The 15010-nt window shown below is 43.8% G+C and overlaps 1 protein-coding gene across 3 annotated transcripts; it reads left to right on the top strand.

Moving 5' to 3' along the window:
- The first annotated feature begins 3204 nt into the window (after positions 1 to 3204).
- On the top strand, positions 3205 to 14482 carry GJB1 (gap junction protein beta 1). 3 transcript variants are annotated; one of them, XM_044306332.1, is made up of 2 exons: positions 3205 to 3359; positions 13280 to 14480. In XM_044306332.1, the coding sequence occupies exon 2, from the start codon at positions 13292 to 13294 to the stop codon at positions 14084 to 14086; it is 795 nt and encodes a 264-aa protein (XP_044162267.1). In that variant the 5' UTR covers positions 3205 to 3359; positions 13280 to 13291; the 3' UTR covers positions 14087 to 14480. The 3 variants fall into 3 exon arrangements, with proteins under 3 accessions (XP_044162267.1, XP_044162268.1, XP_044162269.1); XM_044306333.1 differs by lacking the exon at positions 3205 to 3359 and adding an exon at positions 3848 to 4130 and having other exon boundaries at positions 13280 to 14482; XM_044306334.1 differs by lacking the exon at positions 3205 to 3359 and adding an exon at positions 5951 to 6160 and having other exon boundaries at positions 13280 to 14482.
- The last annotated feature ends 528 nt before the right edge of the window (positions 14483 to 15010 follow it).

Here is a 15010-nt window from a genome sequence, read left to right as displayed (position 1 = left end):
AGCTTCATTCAGAGATTATTATTACTGAATCTCGATATATTGTACATTTCTGCAGATAAAGATCTCTTTCTGGGCTTTTGTGTGTCTGGGTGTAGCCAGCCTGTACTAGATAAAAATCACAAAATACAGGAATTTCCAACTAGTGACCATGAGGTACAGGTTTACAGGTTAATATCCTAATATATCCTCCCTTCATTCTTTGTAATGGGTTATTCTGCTCCAAGCAGAGACGGGAGTAAAGTCCACGTGAGGGGTAATAGAGATGCTATTTTGTTAATGTGTAAAGTGACCATTCCCCTCCCCAACCTATCGGTCGATTATCCACCTCACCCTTCATCCACATTTTAATCCTGTTAACAACTGCAAACAGGACAAGTGATAAGAAAATACTGACCAGACTACAAAAACATGCTACAGACCAAAAGGACTACTGAACCATCGTGCAAAGGCATAAACACGCTATATACTCATGTATTCAATAGGGGATATTTAGGAAGCAGTATTCCCCAAAATTATGCTGCAGATAATAGCCCTTTCATGCCTGTCTTGATAATTAGGAGGTGCCTGGAGTACAGTTTTGGGGTGTGACTAAGAAGAGAAGTTTTTATTGGTCTCTCTTTTGAACCTAAATCATAATGTCATAAATCACAGAAAACTAAGAAAAACCTTAAACATGGCAGTCAAATGTACCATTTGTTTCTAAGTCAACAGTATGCACATATGTTTATGTAACACACAATTTATCACTGGTACAGACACATGAAGGGTGCAAACTACATCAAGTTTTCAGTCAAAAAGAATAATATTTAATTACGGTAATAATTAAATCTGAAATAGAAAAAACTGAACTCAACAAAGCTAAAGTAGACATTTTACTACATGCTAAAAAAATCTTACTTTGCCGTTAACGGGGTTGTCTGGGTTCAGAGCTCTGAACCCGGACATACCCAGAATTTTACCCAGGCAGCCCTCCTGATGTTAGCATCGGAGCATTTTATGCTCCGATGCTCTCCCTTGTCCTGAGCAGGATTGCTCAGGACAAGGGATTTTTTATTTACAATAACACACTGCTAGGCAGAGGCTTCTGCCTAGCAGTGTGTTCGGTGACGTCACCGGCTCTGATGGGCCAGCTTAAGCGCCGCCCTAGCCGTTTTACAGGTTAGAGCAGCTCTACAACCCGCCCATCAGTGCCGGTGACTTCACCGGGCTCACTGCTAGATAAGATAAGATGCCTTTATTGTCACAGTACAATACAATGAATACAATGCCTGGCATGCCCCGGTACGTCAACTGATCTCCTGAAAATGCCTTTTCCCTGCGCGATTCATGAAATGCTCCGATGCTAACATCAGGGGAGCTGGGTGGGTGAAAATATGGCTCTGAACCCAGACAACCCCTTTAAATTTCTTATTCATATAGGATGTAACACCAACAAACCCCCCGAAACTTCTTCACAACCCCCTCCTCCCGTGCAGCCCCCACTCCTGTGGCTGGTCAAGATCGCTCTCTCAGATGAGGCCCTGTAGCCGCTTGCTCTGTTTCCTACAGTGTCTCTTTATAGAAATTCATCGTATAATACTAGTGAGGGGGCGCTGACAATAAAGTCTTTTAATCGTCCTCCTGGGTGGGCCCCTTCTGAGTTCGGGCCCCAAAGCAGTGGATTCCCTTGCTTCCCCTATAGCTATGCCCCTGTCCTCAGTGAATAATTAAAATAGTACAAGTAGCTAAACAGGCAAAGTCCGCAGTTGGTATATGGCTGAAAATCAGAATGATATAATTACAGTACTGGAAAACGTAATGCGACTGAGCTGAGACTGACAAAGTAGTGGTGCTTGGTCAATGACCACATAACCAAGGTGGGGCCCCCTTTATTTTGGGGTCTGCAGGCAGGGTCACAATAATATTGGGGGGCATCTCCCCTTGATGCAATACAGGCTGCTACTCTGGCATGGTAACAATTAGATTCGTTCAAAAACTTCATTTAAAATGCTGTTTCCATACAGCATTAAAATATATTGGCTCTGTGGAGGAAAACGCAATCTCGCCTAAAGTTGCGCAAGCTGCTTATTTCAAAACATTTTAAAATAGGAATTCCTATTTTAAAATGTTTTTAAATAAGGCTACTTTCATGCTCACGTTTGGTGCGGATCCTGTCATGGATCTGCACAAACGCTTCCGTTCAGATAATACAACCGCATGCATCCGTTCATAACGGATCCGTTTGTATTATCTGCAACATAGCCAGCGTTTTGGTGTCCGTCTTCAAAGCAGAATAGAGACGGAACGGCGGCAAACTGATGCATTCTGAGCGGATCCTTCTCCATTCAGAATGCATTAGGGCAAAACTGACCCGTTTTGGACCGCTTATGAGATCCCTGAAATGGATCTCACAAACGGAAACCAAAACGCCAGTGTGAAAGTAGCCTAAGCAGATAGGAATACTGAAGTTCTTTACTGAAGGCCACGGAGCACATTGCATTTTAATGCTGTATGGAAACGACATTTCAAACCAAATTTTTGAACGAATTGATTTCGGATCTACACGCAGACACAGATGACATACCAGTTGTGCATCCGTTTTTTTTTAAGGACCCATTGACTTGAATGGGTCCGTCCTTCGTTTTCCACTGACAAGAATAGGACAGGTAATATTTTTTTGATGGACTGGAATCACGGATCACGGACGAGGAGAAAAAACTGAGGACTATCAGTTTTTTTTCACAGCTCCATAGAAATGAATGGGACCTCTGCTAAACTGTGAAAAATGACGGAACGGACGCGGATGCACACAACGGTCGTGTGCATGAGGCCTTACACGGACACATTGCATTGTATGGGGAAGATGGCAGGTGGAAACAAGTGATAAAACGCTGGAAGACGGCGAATACTGAAATTCTATCAATGGATTACGCAATAAGAAAGATGATTAGAGATGATTGGGAAGTAAATAAAGTGTGCGACTCGCTGCGTGAAAGCGTACATGTGATGATCAGAGTAAGGTGGGCAATCTGCTGGAGTAAAGGAATGGCAGCTATAAACTATCACCTGACTGTGGGGGGATGTGGACAAACTTTGTCAATGTGTATCTGCCCCGGCGATAGCGAGGGACACATACTAGTAACGCCCCTATTTTCTTACTAAGCTGAGTAAACAGGGTAGATTGGGTTATCAGGTCTGTCAGGAGTTTAATTAACAGCCAAGGGTATAAAGGTCCAGGGAAGAAATGCAGTGTCAGTACAAGAGAAAACATTTGATTTGTGCCATTGTGCTGCCTACATTTTACATTGTGTGCCAAGAACCCAGCTGTTTCTGACCGACCATTGTATCCTGGTGCCTGGCATTTAAAGGCTAGAGATCAGGTAAGAAGAATTAGCTTTGGGGGTATTTGTGCATTTTGGGGGAAGAAGGGCTCATGGCAGTAGACATAACATGTATGCCATTGTAAAACTGAGCTTGTCATAACCCAGTAGTCCCATAGGCACATGGCGTTGGAGCCTTCACTTGACATCCGCTCCAGTAAATGCTGCCAAGTCGCCATCACCCTAGTCAGATGAAGACTGATAAAGGGAAACAATAAAAAGGGGGATTGAGCTGGACAGATATCATGAGCCAGTGAAAGGCTGGAGAACAATCAGGAGGATGGAGGGGGGATTGCTAATTAGATTATGATTCTCTTGTCCTGTTGGGGAAAAAGACGCATTGTGACTATCCGGTGGGTGGAAGTCTGAGCAGAATGAATGGTAACATGTTACTGAAAATGAGAAAGGAGGCATTGTGTGGAGTCCCAGCAGAAAGACAGTGTGACAGGGGGAGCGAGAGAATGGAGAAGAAGAGAAAATGTTACAAGCAGTGAGCCGCTCGTAGGATTAGAGGTGACAGCCCAAAAATTCATGGTTGTCAGAAAAAGGCTGGTCTGAAAGTCCAAGGCAGTGTAACTCACAGGTAAAACTGAGAGAAGTGAAATAGGAAATGAATGCCTGAAGGTGAGAGAAGAAAAGTGGGATAAAAGGATGACTGGACCGTCAAGTAAAGGAATGTAACGAGAAGAAGGATTGAAAGGATACAAAATAGGGACTGTGTCAGAAGTGACAGAAAAAGACTGAAGTGCAGAGTCCACCAGGGAAGAGAAGGTAAATCCAATGAGAACCTGTAACCAGGTAGTTTATAAGTGAATTGGTGGGATGAGTTGTGAGACCAAAGCTAAAGGTTTGGACTAGCTCCTCAGCCTTAGTTGGGCTCCTACTTCATAGATATTTGTGACACGTTAGTACAGGAATTGCTCGATACATTATGGGGGCGTTTATCATTTGAGATTGTTTTCATGCCACTTTTAAGTCTGGTTTTGCATTGTGGGGTTGTCCCAAATTTCTGAAATAGTGCACAGTTTTCATGTATTTGGTGCAACTGCATTGTGGTGTATTTGGTGCAACTTAAGCCTCATTCACACGTCAGTGTTCGGTCAGTGATTTCCATCAGTGATTGTGATCCAAAACCCGGTGCGGCTCTAAACACAGAACAGGTGCAGATCTTTCCCTTATACCTTATGTCTGTGGAGGCTCCAATCCTGGTTTTGGCTCACAATCACTGATGGAAATCACTGACCGAACACTGATATATGAATGAGGCTTCAGTCTTAAAAAATACACCAGGGGATTGCCTTGCGTAGGATGCAACTTTTCAAGTGTCGTAGGTAGTAAATGTGCCGTAATCCAGGTTTAATCTCACTTTTCTGCCTTAAACATAGACCACTTGAAAAGTGTCCTATCTCCTAAATTTTGCAGAAATGTCGCAAAAAAGACACAACTGGCATGTCATCTGACATTTTAACACCAAAAACCTGACATTTGGTTTGATAAATGTCCCCCTATGTCTTTATTAATATACAATAAAAAACCTTAGATGGTAGTTCTATGTTCCTACGAATTAGCAGCCTATATAGCTGTGCGTCTGTAGACATTCCTGTAACCATATCACAGAATTAGTGTTTTCTGCTATTTATTTGCTCTGTGCTTCTATCACTTAGGCCTCATGCACACAGCCGTTGCCCAGCTTTGGCGACCCACATACGTTCACTTGAATGAGCCGGTAATCTGGAGCTGCGGTGTAGAACGGAGGCACGGAACCCCAATGAAGCATTACGGTGTGCTTCCGTGGTGTTTCTGTATGTGCCTCCGCACCGCAAAATAATAGAATTAGTTCTATTATTTTATGGTGCGGACGGATCACGTTTATAAGTGAATTGGTGGGATGAGTTGTGAGATCTGTCGCGGCTGCCGCGCGGATGGGGCCCCGCAAATTGCGGTCTCCAATGCATGGAACGGCCGCACAGCGGCTGTGTGCATGAGGCCTTAGGGTAAAGTCACTCTGTGTACTGTCCGCATCCGTTGCTCTGTTCCGTGACCCCGCAAAAATTATGAGTCCTGTCCTATTCTTGTCCATTTTGTGGACAAGAATAGGCATTTCTATAATGGGCATCCTGTTCCGTTCCGCAAATTGTGGCAGTCACACGGGCAGCATCCGTTATTTGCGATTCCGCAATTTACGGACCATTAAAAAGGGCACGGTCGTGTGAACAAGCCCTTAGGGTTACTGATGCAGTTTGGGAAGCCTTACTCAGGATTAAATTAAAAAAAGAGGAGTAGTATCTGTCCTTTTTTTTATTTATCTCCTTTTATGATGCTTTCAAAACTGCACCCAGAAACCTGACCACGTGGCCGTACCATTAGCAGGTCCACGTGAGAATATCTGGCTATCTTCTATTCATTCTATTCTATGCAGTAAAGCTTTCTGCAGGTGACTTTGTCACAGGAAAGCCACTAAAACCTGTCATTCCTCATTCTTTACTGACTGCATAGAGGGATAGGGAGTGGAGGGTAGCAGTTGTGGGGAGTGAAAGGTCAATGAAGGCAGAAACTTATTTTAAGTCAAATGTCTTGAACTGGTCAACAACGCATTCAGGTGGTGAGTCATTTGTGAATGCTGACATAGTCCGAGAATGTGCATTATGGAATACTTCTTAGCTTGTCATAAAGGATACAGCCCACTGTTTGCGAGCTGAATGCAAAGTCTCAGAGTAGGTCGTTTGCCTAGTTTTCTCTAGTATGGCGGGAACGATTGTGTGGCCGTTGTGGGCATCTTTAGAAGCTGTGATCAATACAAGGTATGTTGTACAATATGGTTTATGTCACTTTTGTATTATTTTTCAAATTTCTGCATTGCAAATGGTTGAAGCGTTTAATTCAAATGTAAGTATTTTAGGTGCTCTAAAAATATGTAAAGTCTCAATAGAGGGCTGATGTGGTAATGGTAATACCATGCTACCAAATAACATGCCAGCTTGTACTTAATGATTAATAGTTCTCTTTGGTATCAGCGTGGTGTGTACAGATCGGCCGGGCACGCAGAGTTCACTTGCATTGCTTGGCTCCAATCTCCCCTTCAATCTCTCTTTCATTTTTTGGCAACCAAATCAGGATTGGATTAAAAAGAAATTAAAAGTATGACAGGAAACTGTATTCTTCTCCGATCCAGTCACAGCTGGAGTCCCACATAGTCTTTTTTTTGGCCTTTTTTAAGGCATTTTGATTTAAAAATAAATAAATAAATAAAAATACCAGCTCCAGATGTTATTTGAAAGTCTATGGGAATTATGAAACGCCGCACACAAGTTTTTTGTGATGTTTTTGGCACTTGGGTATAGTGTTTTAATAACACAAAACAAGGTGTGCCAGCATCTGAAATGTGACAAGTGCAAAGCCAACTTCAGCTCAATATTGGTGATAGAGTTAAAGGAGTTGTCCGAGTAAAGAAAAAAAATATATAGTACTGTAAATCTCATGGGCAGCAATATATAACTGAGCTAAACAAGTTTTAGGTAAAAAAAAATATTATATTTTCCTCATTTCCCTGGTTCTCTTCTGGTCCTGTATTTACCTGCAGTAACAACAATCTCTGCCCATCCTCTTGCTCTGCAAAGGGGTTGAATACAAGAGCTGCCCTGAGTGACATGTCTGACTGCTGGGATACTCAGCAGCATGTTGTATGTGTAGGACTACAAGTCCCAGCTGTATAATGACACTGCAGATACACACAGGATCTTCCCCCTACCTGTCCTTGTGCAATGCTCTGCAGAACTCCACTAGTCTGTCAGCTCCAGTGCCCAGCATTTGTCTCCCCACTGCCTGCAGCTACTCAGGCAGCTCTAAGTCTGTGCTCCTGAAGGGGTTAAAGTTTTTTCTGAAGAATCCAGGGAGAGAGCAGACAGCAGCAGCGCAGCCAGTGCAGGAGGGCGTGGCCAGCACTGTGACCTTTAGTGTACAGACACAGATCTGCTCTCTCAGGCTTGTGCACAAAACATCAGAGCAGGGAGAGAAGCTGACATCACAGGTCATGTGACCCTCAGTGAAATCTTAGAAAGCAGCAACTGGAGATGCAGTAAGTGCATGGTAAAATCCTTACATTTCATTAGTTAGACACATACAAATAAAAAAAAATAACTCTGACAACCCCTTTAATAGACTGAGAACTTTAAAGAGTTTGTAGTCATACCAACATATTAACTCATTCCCTATTCACAGGATAGGGATTAAGCATCTGATCGGTGGGGGTCAATCTGCTGGGACTCATGGATCGCAAAAACGGGGGTCCTAATTTCTCTGAATGAATGGACCAGCAGTCAAACATGCATGGTCCATTTATTTTAGAAGGGACTGCTGGAGGTAGAACCCAAATAAAACTCCCAGAGTCCTAATCTTGAATTCTGGTTGAGGAAGGAGCTGAGTTCACTTGTACTCAAACCTATGCCCCCATTGTGCCTGTGCATATGGCTCTAAGGATGGTCTCTAAAATCTGGGAGAACTTCTCACTTCTCATTAGTGTATAATTCTCCTATAACTAGAAACATTAATACCAGCATCCAGAAAAATGAGCGTTCAGCCCTGAACCTCAAAATTCAGAAGTGATTGCAGTTAACCCCATCATCCATCTCCCCCTATATCAAAACAGGGGGTTGTTTGTTGAGCCCCCTACACTGTGGAAGCTGCTTTAGTTGTCACCGTGCCTGCCTGTGCCTTGGAAGCCACAATGTGGTCACCAAGGGTTGGCTTTCCCTGGCTAACAAATAGGAGCTTTACAGGGTCAAGTGGCCCACAATAGATTTCTTTTAACCCTGCATTTGCCTTTTGATAGCGGGAAAGGACTGTGCTTTCTGGGTCACAACCTGGTACAGGGACAGATTGTCCACCAGCTTCCTACACATGAGTGAAAGAGGGACTTTGTGGTTAACTGCGGATTTTTCAGTGACATTTTTAGATACTCTGTATAAAAAAAAAAAAACACTGATGATTCCTTTGATATACTTTGTCTGAAGGTTTAATGATAATCCACATTAGGTAATTAATGATTTGAAGAAAAGCAATGTAATAAGATCAGGAGAACGCTTCCGGAAATGATGACATGCTCGGTTATAAATAGAAGATTATCCAGAGAAAATGCGAATTTAATGGCAAACAATAAAGATGAATAATGTCCTTCTCATTAGGCTAGATCTAGATAATGACTTGTCTTACGCAATAACACACCTCAAGTTACATAACGTTCTTCTCCTGAGGCAATAGACATGTTCCTAGACAGGAAACCAAGTTCCTTTTCACTAATGTCTATGGTCTGGCATCGCAAATGTTATTTCGCAAACTATTTCCATGGAAAGAAAAAGTCACAAGACTTGAATCATATGAATGTCGCATCATGCCACACAAGCGGCTATCTATTCCTAGTCCAGCATTCTCTGCCAGTGAGTGCAAAGCTACACAGGGGGTTGAGCAGGATTGTATTGTGGTACTTTCTACTGGATTCAATGTATTGGTACTGCAAATTAGCCGTATATTAAAGAGGGGCTATCACCCCCCCTGACATGTCAGCTTTAGGAAATACTTAAATTCCCCATGAAAGAATTCTGTAGCATCTTTTCTTATAACTATGTCATTCCTCAGTTATTCATTCTAGAAATGTATGAATAAATTGACAGCTAGTTGTTACAATTCCCTAAGGCTGGGTTCACACCTGAGCGTTTTACAGCGCGTTCTACAGCGCTGTAAAACGCACAACAGGCAAGAACCAATGATTCCCTATGGGAATGGTTCTCACCTGGGCGTTTTACAGCGCGTACGATCGCGCTGTAAAACGCCCGACGCTCAAACAAGTGCTTGAGCTTTTTTTTGGGCGTTTGTCGCGCGTTCCCGCACATAGATATTCGGGAACGCGCGACAATGTGTGCACGCCTGTCTCTGTATGCGCGATTGTAAACGCCCGTACAATCGCGCATACAGAGCGCTCGTTTCAGAACGCTCAGGTGTGAACCCAGCCTAACCCTGCTTTCACACCTGAGCGTTTCTCAAACGCGCGTTTTACGCGCGTTTTAGTCGCGCGTTTTTATGCGTGTTTTTTGTAATAGTAAACGCGCGTTTGACGCGCGTTTGTGTGATTGACTGCAGTGTCCTATGGCCACAAACGCGCGTCAAAACGCCCCAAAGAAGCTCAAGTACTTGATTATGCGTCGGGCGTTTTACAGCGCGATCAAACGCGCTGTAAAACGCCCAGGTGAGAACCATTCCCATAGGGAAGCATTGGTTTTCATGTGTTGAGCGTTTTACAGCGCGTTTGAACGCGCTGTAAAACGCTCAGGTGTGAACTTAGGGTAAGGGTGTACACACCACTTGTGGCCCCATAGCAAAATTAGGCCTCATGCACACGACCGTTGTTTGCTTCCGCGTCTGTTCCACCGATTTTAGTGTTTCAGGTGCGTACCCATTCATTTCTATGGAGCCGTTGAAAATGCGGATAGTGCACCGTTTGCCATCCGCGTCCGTGATCCATGGTTCCAGTCCGTCCCAAAAATATAACCTGTCCTATTATATCCGCGGAAAACGGTTTGCGGACCCATTCAAGTCAATGAGACTGCTAAAAAACGCGGAGGCACACAAGATTGTCGTCCACGTCCGTTTTATTCCTATCATTTTTTTAAAATTCCTTTATGTCTGGTGATCCTCCAAAATAAAGGAAGACACACGGAAACAAAAATGGAAACGGATCACGGAACAATGGAACCCCATTTTGCGGAACGGAACACAACGGTCGTGTGCATGAGGCCTTAAAGGGGTATTCCCATCACAGACAGAACAGAGCAGGGAGATCAGTGGCTGAAGGAATCTGGGTTTCCTTGGGTCCGGCCACCGCCAAACGCTCTCCTCATACAAGTGAATGTGAGTGCACCGCTCTTACGCGCCCTCCGCTCTCTTTCATTTCTTTGGGGCTGACGGAAATATCCGAGCCAGCGCTCGGCTATTTTCGGCGACCCCATTAAAATGAATAGAGGACGGCTGTGCATGCACCCTCCCCCACCTTTCCCTGCTCCGTTCTCAGTGTAGGTGCTGGTCCCACACCTATAAGACAATGGAGGCATATCCTAGCGATATGCCTCCTGTTGTCTGTCATGGGAAAACCCCTTTAAGTAGGCTCTCTTGCCCCACCCAGTTTCCCAGTACACGTGCATCAAGCACTCCCAGGCACTGCAGAACTCAAAGCATTTTCAACAACTCTACCATTTTTTTTTATTAAACCAAATAAATTTTAATTAAAAAAAAAATAGCAATAAAATATTGCCCTCTGATTCCTCCACTTACTTCTATGCTGCATTTACACAAGATACATGACGTAAATACATTGATCCCGTCTATTACAAAGCTGGCTACCTGCAGCCACCATTAATGCCCCATTCACACGTCAGTGGTTTCCATCAGTGATTGTGAGCCAAAAGATGGATTGGAGCCTTAGGCTGAGTTCACACGGGCGAGATTTCCGCGCGGGTGCAATGCAGTAGGTGAACGCATTGCACCTGCACTGAATCCTGACCCATTCATTTCAATGGGGCTGTGCACATGAGCGTTTTTTTTCACACATCACTTCTGCAATGCTTTAAAATCGCAGCATGTTCTATATTCTGCGTTTTTCACGCAGCCCTGGCCCCATAGAAGTGAATGGGGCTGCGTTAATAACGCATTGCATCTGCAAGCAAGTGCGGATGCAATGCGTTTTTCACTGATGGTTGCTAGGAGATGTTGTCTGTAAACCTTCAGTTTTTTATCACGCGCGTGAAAAAAGCGTCAAAACGCATTGCACCCGCGCGGAAAAAACTGAACAACTAAACGCAATTGCAGCCAAAACTGACTGAACTTGCTTGCAAAATGGGGCGAGTTTAACTGAACGCACCCTGAACGCATCCGGACCTAATCTGTCACTGTCACGCTCGTGTGAACTCAGCCTTAATACACATAAGTTATAAGGGACAGATCTGTTCTGTGTTTAGAGCCGCACCTGCTTTTGGCTCAAAATCACTGATGGAAATCACTGACCGAACACTGATGTGTGAATGAGGCATAATGGGAGTGCATAGGAATTTGTACAGTTAGCATTGACTGCAATGTTTCCTGTAAGAATATCTTTTCACTGAGCTCCCCCTAGTGGTGGCTGCATGAAAATGCAGTGTTTTCAGGTGGGAACAGAAGGAGCTCAGCTATGAGCACCATCTTTTTAAGCCACATAGTAGTTTGCGTGGCCTGCTTCAATGGAAGTTACGCCACAGCCGTTCCCTCTGGCAAAAGGGTATGGTTTTAAAAAGTCACAGTTAATAAATCTGGGGTAAACCTAATTGACATAGCTAGTAATCACATCCATGTTTATAAGTATTGAGAGCAGCATGGGGGAAAAAAATCACAAAAGTCACAAATTATTATGCAAAATTATTATTTTTTAAATCCACAGCATGTCAATTGTTGCGCATTTTCATTGCAGATTTCAGATTTTGCGATGCAAAGCGCGAAGTCTGGGGCTAATCTGTGATAAGATCCACAGGAAAATCTGCATGTAACTCAAGTAGATTACGCCACAATTTCGCCACAGAAGGGAATTGTAATCCGCATGAAAATCTGCATGGAAAATTGACATAAAATATACTGCCGTGTGTAGGTATATGGCCTAAAGGATGCTGCTTACAACAGTGTCTAGCAGCTCAGCTCTTAGCCCCCTTGTGGTCAGGCTAAGCATTTACTTCCTTGCAGGATGAAGGACACTGGAGGAGATTTACCAAAAGTATAAAGTTGCCCAAATCAATAAATCAGCTTTTATTTAAGGCTACTTTCACACTGGCGTTTTGGTTTCAGTTTGTGCGATCCGTTCAGGGCTATCACAAGCGGTCCAAAACGGATTCGTTTTGCCCTAATGCATTCTGAATGGATAAGGATCCGCTCAGAATGCATCAGTTTGCCTCCGTTCCGTCTCCATTCCGCTTTGGAGGTGGACACCAAAACACTGCTTGCAGCGTTTTGGTGTCCGTCTGACGAAGCTGAGCCAAATGGATCCGTTCTGACACATAATGTAAGTCAATGGGGACGGATCCGTTTTCACTGACACAATAGAAAACCGATCCACCCTCCATTGACTTTCAATGGTGTTCAAGACGGATCTGTTTGGGCTATGTTACAGATAATACAAACGGATCCGTTCTGAACGGGTGCAGACGGTTGTATTATCTGAACGGATCCATCTGTGCAGATCCATGACGGATCCGCACCAAACGTGAATGTGAAAGTAGCCTAGCAAATGGCCTCTGAGATGAAAGTTGATTGCTTGCTATGAGGAATTCTCCCAATTTTCATTTGCACCAATTTTGATGAACGTCACCCAATGTGTATGTTTGCTGGACCCCAGCAAGCTTACACATTAAAGGGGTTATCCCATCTTAGACAATGGGGGCATATCGCTAGGATATGCCCCCATTGTCTGATGGGTGCGGGTCCCACCTCTGAGAACGGAGCGGAGAAATTTGAGGAGGGAGCACCGCGCATGCGCAGCCGCCTTCCATTCATTTCTATGGAGCAGCCGAAAATAGCCGAGCGCTGGCTCGGCTATTTCCGTCGGCCCCATAGAAATTAATCGGAGCGGTGGCCGCACACGCGTGGTGCGCTCCTATTCACCCGGGACCCTCCAGCCACAACTTTCCCCGGCTCCGTTCCCCTTGTAGGTGTGGGTCCCAGAGGTGGGACCCGCACCTATCAGACAATGGGGGCATATCCTAGTGATATGCCCCCATTGTCTAAGATGGGACAACCCCTTTAAGGTCTATAACGTCTACAGCATTATTAAAACAATATTTGAGAGTTTATTATAGAAATCTATGTTGGCAATTTCCAAATGTACTCATATCTCCATCTGCTTCTGTCCACAGAGCTGATACACAATGAACTGGGCAGGATTATATGGCATTTTGAGTGGCGTGAACCGCTACTCCACTGGAATTGGGCGGATATGGCTCTCTGTGGTTTTCATCTTCCGTATAATGGTTCTTGTAGTGGCTGCAGAGAGCGTCTGGGGAGATGAAAAGTCATCATTTACCTGCAACACACAACAGCCTGGATGTAACAGTGTTTGCTATGATCACTTCTTCCCTATCTCTCACATCCGCCTGTGGGCTCTTCAGCTGATCATTGTATCCACACCTGCTCTTCTAGTGGCCATGCATGTGGCTCACCTGCAGCACCAGGAGAAGAAGGTTTTACGTATGTCTGGCCATGATGACCCTAAAGAACTCGCAGAAGTGAAAAAGCATAAGGTCAGAATCTCAGGCACTCTGTGGTGGACATATACACTGAGTGTGGTCTTCAGAATCATCTTCGAAGCAGCTTTCATGTACCTATTCTACCTCATCTACCCTGGTTATGCCATGATACGACTCGTCAAATGCAGTGCATACCCCTGCCCTAACACAGTGGACTGTTTTGTGTCTCGTCCCACAGAGAAAACCATCTTTACAGTCTTCATGCTCTCAGCTTCAGGAGTCTGCATTGTTTTAAATGTAGCTGAAGTTTTCTTTCTCGTTGCTAAGGCCTGTACCCGCAGGAGTCAGAGGCGTGAGGACTCCTACCGGGATAAGGAGCACCGGCAGAATGAGATGAACACGCTGCTAACAGGAGAGGGTCTTATGAAAAGGTCCCCAGGGAGCCAGGAGAAAGGAGAACATTGCATGACATCCTAGAGACAACACATCACCACTTAGGTTACTTGGCCAGAGAGGATATGGTCAGGTCTCACGCAGGACAATATATGTTTTGACGGCGAAGGGCAAAGACACAACTAATTTAAAACTGCAATATTTGCACAAGATGCAGACAGTATGTCCTAATTCTCATAGTAATGTGGGCATGTATATCATTGTCCTTGTCACCAACCTGCCTAGATCTTATGTTCTCCTGCTCATCTGTCTGAACTGGTGCTTCTTGCAGTATTTTTGAATAACAAGGGAGGGGGTGGGGTGGGCCATTTTTTTTTAAAGGGATGGGAAGTAGAGGGAGAAAGGCAAATGTATTTGTACTGTTATGGATTTGAGATTTTGTTTTAATATTTTATGCGATTTATTGTAAAACCACAGATTAAAATCATAAAACCATTCATAGAAGCTGAGGCGAATTGGCTCTGTTTTTACACTGTAAAATAACATTAAACAGGGGAAACAGTAAATATGTATATATATATATATATATATATATATATATATATATATAAGTAAAAAAAAGCAGGCAGCGCCCCAATGGATACATCGCATGTCCTGTCTGGGTAATTAAAGATTTTTCTACTTTTTTATCTCATTGAGTGCTGCCCACTTTTTTTACTTTTATACATTGGATTTGCTTGATCCCAACTGGGCCAGTTGCACCCCCTTGTTTTCTCAATAGACGGTGCTGCCACTTTTTTTTCTTATATATAGGAAGTTGGTGTCATTTACAAATCTGTGTGGAATTTCTGTTTGCATACCCATGCACTCCTATAGACACAGGGATACACACATAAATATACATACACACGTTGCGTTGGTTACCTTTGCATCAAAAATTCTCAGAAAATAGAGTGTGACAGTCAGGTTACAAATGTACAAAGTCTTATGGCACAACATCTGGTCATG

Source organism: Bufo gargarizans, chromosome 9, assembly GCF_014858855.1.
Source record: "Bufo gargarizans isolate SCDJY-AF-19 chromosome 9, ASM1485885v1, whole genome shotgun sequence".
NCBI classification, from domain to species: Eukaryota; Metazoa; Chordata; class Amphibia; order Anura; family Bufonidae; genus Bufo; species Bufo gargarizans.
The sequence above is the reverse complement of the archived record's forward strand: the minus strand, read 5'-3'. Positions and strand labels throughout refer to the sequence as shown.

Excerpts from the sequence above, each read along its gene's own strand:
- GJB1 (XM_044306333.1), top strand. The coding sequence starts at position 13,292 with ATGAACTGGGCAGGATTATATGGCATTTTGAGTGGCGTGAACCGCTAC.